The sequence below is a fragment of the Patagioenas fasciata genome, chromosome 3 (assembly GCF_037038585.1).
Source record: "Patagioenas fasciata isolate bPatFas1 chromosome 3, bPatFas1.hap1, whole genome shotgun sequence".
NCBI lineage: Eukaryota > Metazoa > Chordata > Aves > Columbiformes > Columbidae > Patagioenas > Patagioenas fasciata.
The window spans coordinates 125,291,981-125,304,165 of record NC_092522.1 but is presented as its reverse complement, the minus strand read 5'-3'; the positions used below and the strand labels follow the sequence as shown (position 1 = coordinate 125,304,165).

The 12,185-nt window shown below is 64.6% G+C and overlaps 1 protein-coding gene across 1 annotated transcript; it reads right to left on the bottom strand.

Annotated features, from left to right (window-relative positions):
* Positions 1–251: 251 nt before the first annotated feature.
* On the bottom strand, positions 252–11,269 carry LOC136099468 (uridine-cytidine kinase-like 1). Its single transcript, XM_065833716.2, has 14 exons — positions 10,998–11,269; positions 10,378–10,484; positions 10,077–10,247; positions 9,458–9,529; positions 8,980–9,169; positions 8,810–8,871; positions 8,323–8,339; positions 7,463–7,561; positions 2,289–2,382; positions 2,127–2,189; positions 1,798–1,920; positions 1,614–1,721; positions 1,373–1,529; positions 252–1,244 (listed from the first exon to the last, which is right to left on the bottom strand). Exons 1-14 carry the CDS (start codon positions 11,245–11,247, stop codon positions 1,171–1,173), a joined length of 1,587 nt encoding a protein of 528 aa, XP_065689788.1. The 5' UTR covers positions 11,248–11,269; the 3' UTR covers positions 252–1,170.
* Between the last annotated feature and the right edge of the window lie 916 nt (positions 11,270–12,185).

The following is a 12,185-nucleotide window of genomic DNA, read 5'->3' as shown; positions in this document are numbered from 1 at the left end:
ACATGGTGACACCCTTATCACACAACCCCACACACAGTGACACCCCCAGCACACAGCCCTGCAGTGACACCCCAGCACACACCCCCACATGCACGGTGACACCCCCATCCCACATGCACGGTGACATCTCCAGCACACCCCCCCAGTTTGAAGTGTCATCCTTGCCACTCCCCCCACACACAGTGACACCCCCGTAGCTGTGCAGTGTCCCCCGCCCATCCATGTCCCCACCCAGAGGCAGCAGCCAGGGGTCGCGCTGCTCCTTTATTGGGTACAAAACAAGGCAGCGGGGGCAGCGGGGAGGGGGCAGCGGATCCTCTGCAGCCGGCAAGGGGGGGCATGGGCCAGGCCCTGGACCCCCACCCCGCTCCGGAGCCGCTGCTGCTCCCGTTCCCCGAGCGGGAGGCAAAGATGCTGCTGCCCCTTCAAAGAACCTGAGCGACAAGGGCAGCAGTTTTGGGGCAGCCCCGGCCCCCTCACCCCCCCCAGAGATGCTGGGCACTGGGGATGGCCCCCGCAGAGCTGGGACAGCACCGGGAGAACGTTTGAATATCAAACGCTCCTGTGGGCACGGGGTGGGGGCCAAGGCAGCCCCTGCCCTCCCTGTGCCAGCCCGGAGCCCGCTCGGGCTCCCCGTGGGGACAGGGAGGGGATGGAGTGTGAGATCGGTGGGGACAAGGTGGTTCCTTGAGGAGATCCCCAATCCCTGATGTTTTTCAAGTAGCTGGGCTGCCCCGCGGAGAGCCAGCTGGGCAGCTGCTCAAAATAAATACGAATAAATACAGATCCCAGCAAGGGAGCCTGCCCGGCCCCCCAGCCAAGGGCCGGAGGAAGCGTGGAGGGCACCGCACCCCGTCCCCTCCTCCCCAGGGACGAGGGTGACCGGCCCCTCGGGCACACGCCTTGGGGAGACCACCCCCCGTCCTGCAGCCAGCCGGGGTGCAGAGAGGGGTCTCGGGGGTGAGAACACCCCCCACTCCGGTGGGCTGCCATCCCTCCTCGCAGGGGACGATGGGCCCCGCCGGTGGCTGTTCCTGTGAGGCAGAGGGTGGCAGCGAGGGGCTCGTCCTGCGGGCAGGATCGTGCCGGGGGGTGGGCACAGGGAGCCCCTCCTGGGGGCAGGGGCCGGCCCCAGGGCCAGCCCGGCCGGTGGCTCCATGGCCAGCCAGCTCAGCAGTCCATGCCGTCGCTCTCACACCAGGCAGAAGGGCCATCAGTGCCAAAGTATCTGTCCCCAAAGTTACCTGTAGGATGAGGGGACAGAGTGAGGCGATGGCAGCGCCGGCCCCACTGCAGTTCCCTCCCCGCGAGGCCGTGGGGCACCCCAGGGTGAGGGGCTGGAGGCCCAGACGGTGCCCTCATCCGCCCTCACCGATGCCTGGGATGATGTGGAACTCCTCGTTGATCCTCTTGTCCACGGCGGTGGTGATGATGCGGACGCGGGGAAAGGCGTAGGCCACGGAGTGCACCCCCATCTCCGCCATCAGCAGCGACAGCAGGAAGATCCTGTCCTCCTGCACGTCGTGGTCCTGCAGGACGCCGAGCCGTGAGAGCCCGGCCGGCGCCGGCAGAGCCCCGCACCCCACCCCAGCGCCCGCAGCCCCCGCCCTCACCAGCAGCACGCGCACGGCCATCATGGCCGCGGCCCCGGTGGACACGGTGCTGTCCATGAGGATGACGTAGTCCTCGCTGATCTCCTTGGGCAGGCGCAGGTAGTGGAGCTGCGGAGGGAAGGAGAGCTGAGGGACCACCCTGCGGTGCCAGCAGCTCCGTGCCGGGGCAGGAGGGGCCGCTGACCTCGGGCTCCCCCGTGTCCAGGTTGGTCTGGATGAGGATCTTGCCCAGGCGGATGTCCTTGCACACGGCCGTGAGCGCCTGCTCCATGGTCTCCCCTGCGCGCAGGATGGACACGCCTGTGATCTGGGGAAGGGACGGGGACACGTTTGCCTCTCTGGGGAGCTGCCCAGGCTCTGGCAAGGCCTCACGGTGTTTGCCCTTGTGCTGCGGGAGGGGGAACAAGCCCCACCGAGCAGCTCGTCTGCACAGGCAGAGACCCTGGGAGCCACCGGCCCGTGATGGGGCAGCCATGTGTTTGTGGGGAGAAAGGGCCCAGCACGACATCTCACCCTCTGCCTGTGGAACCGCTTCCCTTCGTACATTGTCCCCTGCGGCGTCTCCACAGTGACCGACTGCAGAAAGGAGAGGTGAAGGGGGGCGGATGGACCAGGCCCTGCCTGTCCCGGGGCCAGCAGGGGGGACGGGGCCGTACCCGAGGGGCGGTCGCTCACCTTCAGCGGCAGGAAGGAGAGGGCATGTTCAATCAACAGCCTCATCAGGCGCTTGGAGTAGAAGATGAATTCGTCCCTGGTCGTGTCCTTGTTCCTGTTGAGGGAGGACGCGTGTGAGACGAGAGCAGAGCCCCCACGCTCCAGAAAGCGGCCGGCACGGACAGAGCAGCCGGTGCGAACAATTATTGATCATCAGTGCAACACAGAGCTGGGGCATTGCCTAGAAAGGAGCACACGGTCAAGAAACGTGTTGGATTCCCCTGCAAAGCGGACATGAAGCCTGCAGCGGGTCACTGGGATGGGATAGTGAAAAGATGCCATGCGAGTCTGCTCCATCCTCGTGGGGACACAGGGACAGTTCAGAGCTGCCTCTGCAGGCCGGCCAAGTGAATAAACCAGCTGCAAATGGAGGGGTGAGCAAAATATCCAGACACGCAGCCTGACCCTGAGCAGAGAGAAGTGAGCGTGGAGGCGCCGCGGTCCCCATGCTGAGCACCACCGCTGATCACCGCTGAACCCCCGCGCGGAGATTTGCAGGGCTGGAGGTTTAGGATGTAACTGCTGACCGCACGGAAAGAGCCCGGAGCACAACGGGGGGAGCAGCACAATGTCGGGCAGCACCAGCGGCTCTCGGGGCAACGGCAGCTCGGGAGAGAGCAGCAAGTGTTTTGCATGGGTGGAGCACGGGGAGGAACACGAGCACACCCGGGACAGACCCCAGCATGGCCGGACAGACACCGACACGGCAGGACAGACCCTGGTGGGACAGACTGCCGGCTCTGGCGGCACCGCAAGGTGGAAGAGACCGGATGGCACCATGGTCAAGAGCAGCTGGGCGACCTGACACCCATAACGGAAAACATCTCAACCCATAATGGAAAACATCTCACATGTTCCCACCTCCTCTCCATTTATGCACCGAGGTAGAGACAAACTCCTGCCAGGAGCCAGGCAGAGCCTGAAATACCTGGTGTTATCACCAATGAATTCACCAATGTCTCGCTATACCCCTCGCGGTCCGTGGCTGCGTTGGCAGAAGAGTAAGCAGCACATTGTAATTCAAGTGCCATTTTACTGGACAACCATCAAGAACAAGCTTCTGGCCACCTGGCCAAGTGATAACCAGGAGGCAGCCGGACACCGAAGGACTGTGCTTAACCAGATGGGGCGGAAACCTGTTTCCTTGCCTGGGCCAGTGTCTGCAGCAGTGCAGCCTGCACATACCCCCGGTGTCTTCTGGAGAACGTGAGGAACAAAGGAACCCTACAGACATTTGCCAGTTGCCAGATGGAAGAGGTGGGACTGGCAGGAGTCCAGAAGAGGCAGAAGGATACCGAATATTTTTACTCTGTATTTTAGGACATCATCTGCCACTTCTCACATCACGCCACGATGACAGACAGCCCCGCCAACAGCGCTGGGGAGGAGGATAAACAGTCAACGCTATCCCGAGATGTTTGTGCAGCCGGAGCTGGGCAGCTCCTGCCTGCGAACCCTGCGGTGAGCGGAACACACGGCCAACGGGGACAGTTCCAGCAAGCCCAGGGACAGCGGGGAACCCCCCGAGAAGTCAGAACATCAGTTCTGGTCTGGAAGAACCAGGTGCCCGGGCAATGAGCTCTTCAGTGCGGGCTGTCAGCACGCACACTCACCCACGGGGGATTCACCCACACACTGCCAGGGGTGGGATTCACCCCCACGGGTGGGATTCACCCACACACTGCAGGGGTGGGATTCACCCACACACTGCAGGGGTGGGATTCACCCCCACGGGTGGGATTCACCCACATGCTGCCAGGGGTGGGATTCACCCCCACGGGTGGGATTCACCCCCACACTGCAGGGGTGGGATTCACCCCCACGGGTGGGATTCACCCACACACTGCAGGGGTGGGATTCACCCCCACGGGTGGGATTCACCCATACACTGCCAGGGGTGGGATTCACCCCCACGGGTGGGATTCACCCCCACGCTCCACCAGGGGTGGGATTCACCCACATGCTGCCAGGGGTGGGATTCACCCCCACAGGTGGGATTCACCCCCACGCTCCACCAGGGGTGGGATTCACCCATGGGTGGGATTCACCCACAAGTTCCCCCGTGGGTGCAATTCACCCCCACGCTTGCCCACAGGTGGGATTCAACCCCATGCTCCCCCAGGGGTGGGATCCCCCCACAGGTGGAATTCTCCCCCATGCTCCTCCACAGCTTGGGGAAGCCGTGGCCGAGCTCCAGGTGTGCAGCATCATGAGTGGCCTCTTGCAGTGACACTGGTGACAAGCCGTGCAGCGGCCACCAGTCCTGGGGCTGCTCTGCCATGGTCAGGCCATCATTCACCCCCTGTCCCAGGGGGACAGGCCCATCGGTGCTGCTGTGGGGCAGGTTCCCCTGTAGCCATCCTGGGGGTGGAGGAACATCCTCGGTCCCTGCACCAAAGCCCCAGTGAAAGCCCCAGTGTGCCTCCCTTTTTGTGCAGGGGTGAAGATGCCAATAAACTTCTCACCTAGGGGACAAGCAAGCGATGCGAAGGGAGGGGGCGCTGCACGGGAGGGCAGCCCTCACCCCCCAGCAGCAGCTGAGGACCCTCCCCGCGGTGCTGAACACTGGCCCAGGCTGCCCAGGGAGGTTGTGGAGTCTCCTTCTCTGCAGACATTCAAACCCGCCTGGACCCCTTCCTGTGGAACCTCAGCTGGGTGTTCCTGCTCCGGGGGGATTGCACTGGGTGAGCTTTCCAGGGCCCTCCAACCCCCGACACTCTGGGACTCTGTGAACACGCTGCTCTGCCCGTCGCCGAGGCACCGACAGCCACGCGCTGCAGCGCAGGACAACGTGTCCTGCCAGAGCACAAAGTCCAAGGGCTCAGCCAGAGCGGACTTGCCAGGAGGGGCAGGTGGCCCAGGGGATGGCCCACGACCTTCCCCAGTGGGTGGCACCCGGTGGCAGAGGTGGAAAGGAACCGCTGTCCCCTGCAGCAAAGGGAGCCCAAAGTGCCTCCGGGCTGCTGGGGCAGGAAGGGCTGTTTGGGTGCTGCAGGGTCCTGACGTGTGGGACAGAATCACAGAGTGTCCTGAGCTGGAGGGACCCACAGGATCATGGAGTCCAACGTCTGTCCCTGCACAGGACACCCCACAGGTCACCCCGTGTGTCTGAGGACGCTGTCCAGTCTCTTCTTGAACACTGTCAGGTTGGGCCGTGACCCCTCCCTGGGAGCCTGTTCAGTGTCCAGCACCTCTGGGGAAGAACCTTTGCCCCATGTCCCACTGACCCTCCCTGGCACATCTGCCATTGACTTCGGAGATCTATACCTGATATCAAAGCATCTTGTAAGGTGGAAGATACAATTCATACCCTTATTACCCTGCCCATCATGAATAAAATCATTCAGCCGCTCTAGTGCAGGACTATTTTTCAGCTTCCGCCTCTCCGCAATAACAGAAAATCCCTCTGGAAACCACTTCTCCCCGAGATGCCAAGCCTGGATCTGCCACGACTACACTCGGCGAGACGCTCATCTGCTGCCACAGCGCCACGTTCCAGCAGGGCCATCGCAGACAGACGCTGGAGCACGGAGGAGCCTCCGGTGCTGAGCAGCAGGGAAACGCTGCTGGCTGCCAGCAGCTGCGACCCGCAGGACGGACAGAGGGATGCGGAGGGGAAAAGCTGGCTCACGGCTCTGGCACAGCCACAAGGTTTGGTGTGCCAGGGCACCTGAAAGGCAGCGCCGGGGGAACACAGCCCCCTCCGCAAGGGATGAAGATGAGAGATCAGATTTGCCAGGACACAGCAAGTTCATGCGCAGGGCTGCGGGAAGCTTGGCAAAGGGCATGTGTTTTATCCCCAAAGGCAGGGAGCAGCGTTTCTGGAGCAGAGGAAGCCCAGAGGGTCACACGTGAGGAGCGTTAACAATTCCACACCGCACCGAAGTCACGGGTGCCGCCAAGTATCACGTGCAGGCCCCAGCAATACCGGCTGCCTCGCTGTCACCAAACACAGGACCTTTCTGCCGGGAGAGCTGCTCAGCTCCGAGACGCCGGCGACAGCGCTGCCGCAGTCCCCGCGCGTTCCCGGGCTGCGTCAGGATTTGAGGGGGTGGCTGACAGGCCAAGTCAACGCCCCCTCATAAACGTGGTATTTTTCATTTACCATCTGGAAGAGGCAAAGTCCGCCCTCCCCAGCCCTGCCGCCCGCGTCCTTACACCGACCCAGCTCCGCGGCACCGCCGGCTCCGGCACAGCCTGCCGGGGTCATCCCCTCCCGCCCTGGAACAAACTCCTAAGTCTAAGCAGATTAAGGTTATTAGACGCTTGTGGCATGAAGACGAAAGCACAACAGGCTATTCCTGGCCGGCAATGGGACGCAGACTTCAAGGAGGATGATGGATCCAGCTCTCGTTCCCCGAGGGCAGCGCACGGCAGCGGCACGGTGCTGGCTCTGCCGAGGGAGCGGGAACAGCCGCAGGTAACGGGACGGCTCAGACGGGGCAGGCTGCACACAAAGACTCGCATTCTTCTCTCCCTGCGTGACCCCGATAAGGTAAAACTGCTTTGTGAGCAAACAACGTTCAGCCTCTAGAGGGCTGTTCCTCCAGCATCTGCCTTCATTGACCACAGAGCACCAACAGCGGATGAGCTCAAGAAATCTGCTCAGGCCGTGAAGAAGCTGCTGCCAAAGCACTAAAGGAAGAAGATACTGGAGGGACGTTGTCACATCTCCTCCAAAGTTGACCCTACACTAACGCTGCTGTCACCAGGGAAAAAGGGAGCGCTGCCAGGGAATGAAAAGACAAAGCGAGTGGCAAAGCCTGGACACAGCAGCCTTGGTCCCTTCTGCCAGCTGGCTGTAAAGCCAAGTGCCTCGGGACGGGGACAGCAAGGCCGCCTCACCCCGTGCCACCAGCTCCTGGGCTGTGCTCCAGCTCAGAGAGAGCTAAGCAGCTCCTCTCATGGTAAGAAAAGCCCTCCTGTGGCTCAAAAGTCACCCCAGGCAGATGTGCCAAGGTCTTGCCACCAAAAAAGCATCTGTAGGCCAGAGCAGTCCTGCTCCGACGAAACACCTGCGTCTGAAGCCCTAAAGGCAGAGGAGGGAAACCAACACTGGGGTTCGTAGTATGATTGTACAGACCAGCCCCTCTGTGAGGGGCACGGAAGAAACCCCGAGGGAGGCCGGGACCCACCTGATGATGGTGTGCATGCCTCGCACCTGCGGTGTGTTCTCCAGCACGCTCAGCGTCTTCGGCAGTGGCTGCCCCTGGTGGGCAGAGGCCAGAGCTGCCCTGCAACCAGGAAGCAGCGGTCAGAGCAGCACGGCACATGCACAGAGCCGCCGCGCTGGAGCCCCCGGAGCAGGATGTGTCCCCTGACCTCCTCCCGGAGAACCCACTGCATGGGCTGGACACCAGAAAGTGCTTGGCTTCCCTGCCCCGATCCTCGGGAAAGCCCCACGTCTGGTACCAGGTACGAGATCCTAAAGCAGCAGCATCCCATGAAACTGGGGCAAACCTCCCCCAACCACAAACCGCAGCAGCCCCTGCGCACACCAGGTGCTGCCAGCACCGGGAGCAGCAGCTCTGCATGGGCAAGATCTGGCTACGTGCCCTGGAACTGAGAGGCTGGGTCACACTGGGGCACGAGGACCATCCCAGCGGGGCTGTCTGTGTGGTGTCCCCTGGAACGAGAGGGCTGTCCAGGGCACTGCTCCCACAGAAAGGAGCAGCCTGGGGGACTTGTGGTGGATGCGCTCCACATTCAGGACACAAACTGAGCTCAGAGAGGGACAGGAACAGCACAGGGAGCCAGTACACGAGCTGTACTGGTCATGGTGAGACAACCCTCAAGGAGCTACATGGGGGGGCAGCCACCGCAGCAGCCGAGGAGGAGAAACTACGGTGAGGTGTTCCTGCAAAGCTCTGGCCGACATGGACAGAGAAGCAGGACTCGGGCAGGAGCGGGTGCTGGCAGAACTCGGGCAGGAGAGGCTGCTGGCTGCCCCCCCAGCCCAGCACCAGCCCCTCTGTGCTGTCACATCCCCACGTACCTGACAGTGATCTCGCGCTGGGTGGCACAGCAGAGTCATCGCGAGCGGCACAAGGGGAAAGAGAGGACACGCAGTCACTGCACCGGCCTGGCACAGCCACCGGCAGCCCCGGGCCAGCTCCCAGCCCATCTCCTGGGCTAAACCACGGCTGGGCGCAGCAAGGGTGGGCTGCTGGGGGGCAGCCAGTGGTGAGCGGGGTGGGGACAGCTGGAATGGGAAGAGCTGACTGGGACAGAGGGGACAGCAGGTGAACAAGGCCAGGTGTCATTGCAGGGGCAGGCACTGCGCCCAGATCCACCTCTGTCTCCCCACACCCCATCTCACGGCTCTGTCTGCCCCAAGAGCTGCACTTTTGTAAAGTGAGGGGTGACAATGAGCCCCTCGGGGTGCCCAGGAGCACGGGGCTGTGAGCAGCTGCACCCTCCCCTCTGCACACAGAACCCTCCTCCTCCTCGCCCGGCCAGCAGCAGCATCCAGCGCCCCTCACCTTCTCCAGCTGGCTGTGCACGTGCTGCACGATGAGGTCCAGGGCCACCGAGTTCTCCCCACCTGATGGGAGAGCGGAGAAGCTGGGTTAGACAGCGCCGAGCCGAGCCCGGCACAGGACACCCACTGCCGACACTCAAGTCAGGGCCGGCAAACCCGGCACAGCCTCACCCCGCGGCACCACGATGTCGGCCACCTGCACGGTGGGCTCGATGTACTGCTCGAAGGCTGGCTTCACGAACTTCTGGTACTGCTTGATGACGCCCACGATGTCGCGCCCACGCTCCATGATGTCACGTTGCAGCCGCCGCACCAACCGGATGTCGGAGTCCGTGTCCACAAACACTTTCATGTCCAGGAGCTGGAAAACTGGGAGGGGTGAGCACCCCCTCGGCAGCCCTGACTCGCTCCCTGCACCCACGGCCTGGCCAGCAATGAGCCCCGCAGTGATGGCACCCAGCACTGACCCCCAAACCCTCTGACACTGAGGTGCTCTGACAGCAAGCAGCGGGTGACCCCCCATCTGCAGCCCCCAGCAGTGGCGAGGGCTGGGCCAGGACAGCATCCCCGTCACCCGCAGCGCAGCTCCGTGCGCCTCCTCCCACGCCATGCACCGAGATGGGCCACCGGCCGCATCAGGCAGCAATACCTTCAGCAACTCCTTGTTTGCAAAAGCCAGTATCCCTTCAAACACGATGACGTTGGCTCCATACACCGTTTTCTGCAGGCAGATAAGAGCAGAACTCATCCTGTCCCCCTTGCACATACTGCAGCAACACCAATGCTTGGCACACACAGCCCCCCGTGGCTGGGACTCCCCATAACCGTCCCACCTCACCCAACCTTTAAGGGCCCTTAACCCTCACCCTGCACTCAATACCCCAGCCCAGCACCAACCCAGAACCCCAAGCTTTGCTCCAGAACCCCAAGCTTTGCTCCAGAACCCCAAGCTTTGCTCCAGAACCCCAAACCTCTTCCCAGCGCCCTCCCCTAGCCCCCACCTCCCTGTGCTCCTCCTCTACACTGCAGCCTGTCCCCAAACCCCGCGCTAACCCCTGCTTCCATGTCCCCGCGCTCCCTCCCCATCCCCACACCCCCGCTTCCCCCAGAGTTACCCCCATACCCAATGGTCCTCAGCCCCTCCCTCCCTTTGCCCCGCTACGCCCCACAGTGCCCACACTCTCTGCTCCTGCCCCACAAGTGTGTCCCCCCTGTCCCTTCCCAGGGGTTCCCCCCGGCGCCCAGCCCGGCTCCCCTGCGGCACCCACCCACTCGCGGCGGCGGCTGTGCGTGGTGAAGTCGTACACCGGCACCTTCACGCTCTTGCCCTTCTTGAGCTTGCGGAGGACGCTGACGAGCAGCTCGAAGTCGAAGGCGTCGGGGTGGTCAAAGTTGTAGTCGCTGCGGGCGGCCAGCGCCTGCTGCCCCTCGTCCAGCACCTGCGGGCACCGGCACCGCTCAGTGCCACACCGGACCCCAACCCACAGCACCGTCACTGCTCAGCACCGTGCCAGCCCCCCGGCTCACGGCCCCCATCACCGCCAGCACCACGCTGCCCCCCATCCTCACCTTGTAGAAGGAGTCCATGGAGAGCAGCACGACCCAGGGCACATCCAGCGCCTCGATGATCCGTGTGGCCACGGTTGTCTTGCCAGAGGCGCTGCCGCCGCACAGGCCTGGGGGAAGCGGGTGGTGGCACCGCGGTGGCCACGACCCAGCCTCGGCTTCTCCATGTCCCCAGCCTGGTCCCATCCCTTTCCCTCCTCAGCCCCGGCCCCATGCTTTCCACTGTTCAGGTTCCAACCCTCCTCTCTCCAGCTCCATCCCTCCCAAGCCGCGGCTCCATCCCCTGCCCGACCCCGGCTCCATCGCCTCCCCGGCCTCGGCTCCATCCCCTGCCCGGCCCCGGCTCCATCCCTCTCCAGCCCCGGCTCCATCCCCTGCCCGGCCCCGGCTCCATCCCCTGCCCGGCCTCGGCTCCATCCCCTGCCCGGCCCCGGCTCCATCCCCTGCCCGGCCCCGGCTCCATCGCCTCCCCGGCCCCGGCTCCATCCCCTGCCCGGCCCCGGCTCCATCGCCTCCCCGGCCCCGGTTCCATCCCCTGCCCGGCCCCGGCTCCATCCCCTCTCCAGCCCCGGCTCCATCGCCTCCCCGGTCCCGACTCCATCCCTCCCGGCTCCGCCGCTCACCGATGACGAAGGCCTCGTCCACGGGCGCGCCGGTCTCGCTGTACCAGGGCGGCCGCCCGGCGGTGTAGATGGTCCGCTTGCTGGTGCGCAGCAGCGGCGGCTCGGGCTGGCACTGGCTGGCGGTTCGGCGCCGCGGGGCCGGGCCCAGGGGCAGCCGGCTGAGCAGCGAGCCCAGCGGGCCGGGGCCGGGGCCGCGCTCGGCGCCCGCCGCGCCCCAGGCTCCGCGCCGCTCCTCCGCGCCCGCCGCCATCTCCCCGCGCCGGGCGGGCCGGCTCGCGGGGGCTGCCGGGACGGGACGCGGCCGCACGAGGCTCCCGGCGGCCCCCGCGGCCCCGCCCCGCCCGGAGCCGGGACCGCCGGAGCGGGACCGGGACCCCTAGGGCACCGCGGCCCCGCCCCTCCCGCGGCCCCGCGCCCGGCGCCCGCGGGCCGGTGGAGCCGAGCCCCGCTGGGTCCCCCGGCCAGCCCCCCGCTCCGGCCGCTGCCCGGGACCACGACATGGGGCTCCGGGATGGAGACCCCAGCGCCTCCCTGTGCCCGTGTCACCCCCGCACCGAGGAGCGTGTCCCGTGTCCCCGTGCTCAGAGGGACCCGCTCGGGCTGCAGTTTGTGCCCATGGCTTCTGGTCCCATCTCTGGGCACCCCTGGCAGAGCACGGCTCCCTCTGCCCTCCCTCTGGCAGGTGCTTCCGCACCTGGATCCCAGCCCATCCCATCCCATCCGACCCTGTCCATCCCATCCGACCCTGTCCATCCCATCCCATCCCATCCCAACCTGTCCATCCCATCCCACCCTGTCCATCCCATCCCATCCCATCCCATCCCATCTGACCCCGTCCATCCCACCCCACCCCAACCCATCCCATCCTACTCCATCCATCCTACCCCATCCCATCCCAACCCACCCCATCCCTACTACAGGCTGAGCAGCTCCAGCCCCTCGGTGGCCCCTCGCTGGGCTCTCTCCAGTCCACCCATGTCCCTCCTGTACAGGGGAGCCCAGCACTGGCCCCTGTGCTGAGCAGAGGGAAGGACCATTCCCTCTCTCCCGCTCCTGATAACGCTCCTCGTGCAGCCCAGGACACCGTTCGCCGCCGTCGCAGCAAGGGCAAGTTTCTGGTTCACAGTCAACTTGGTGTCCACCAGCAGCCCCGGGGCCTTTTTGGCTGAGCAGCTTTCCAGCTGGGCG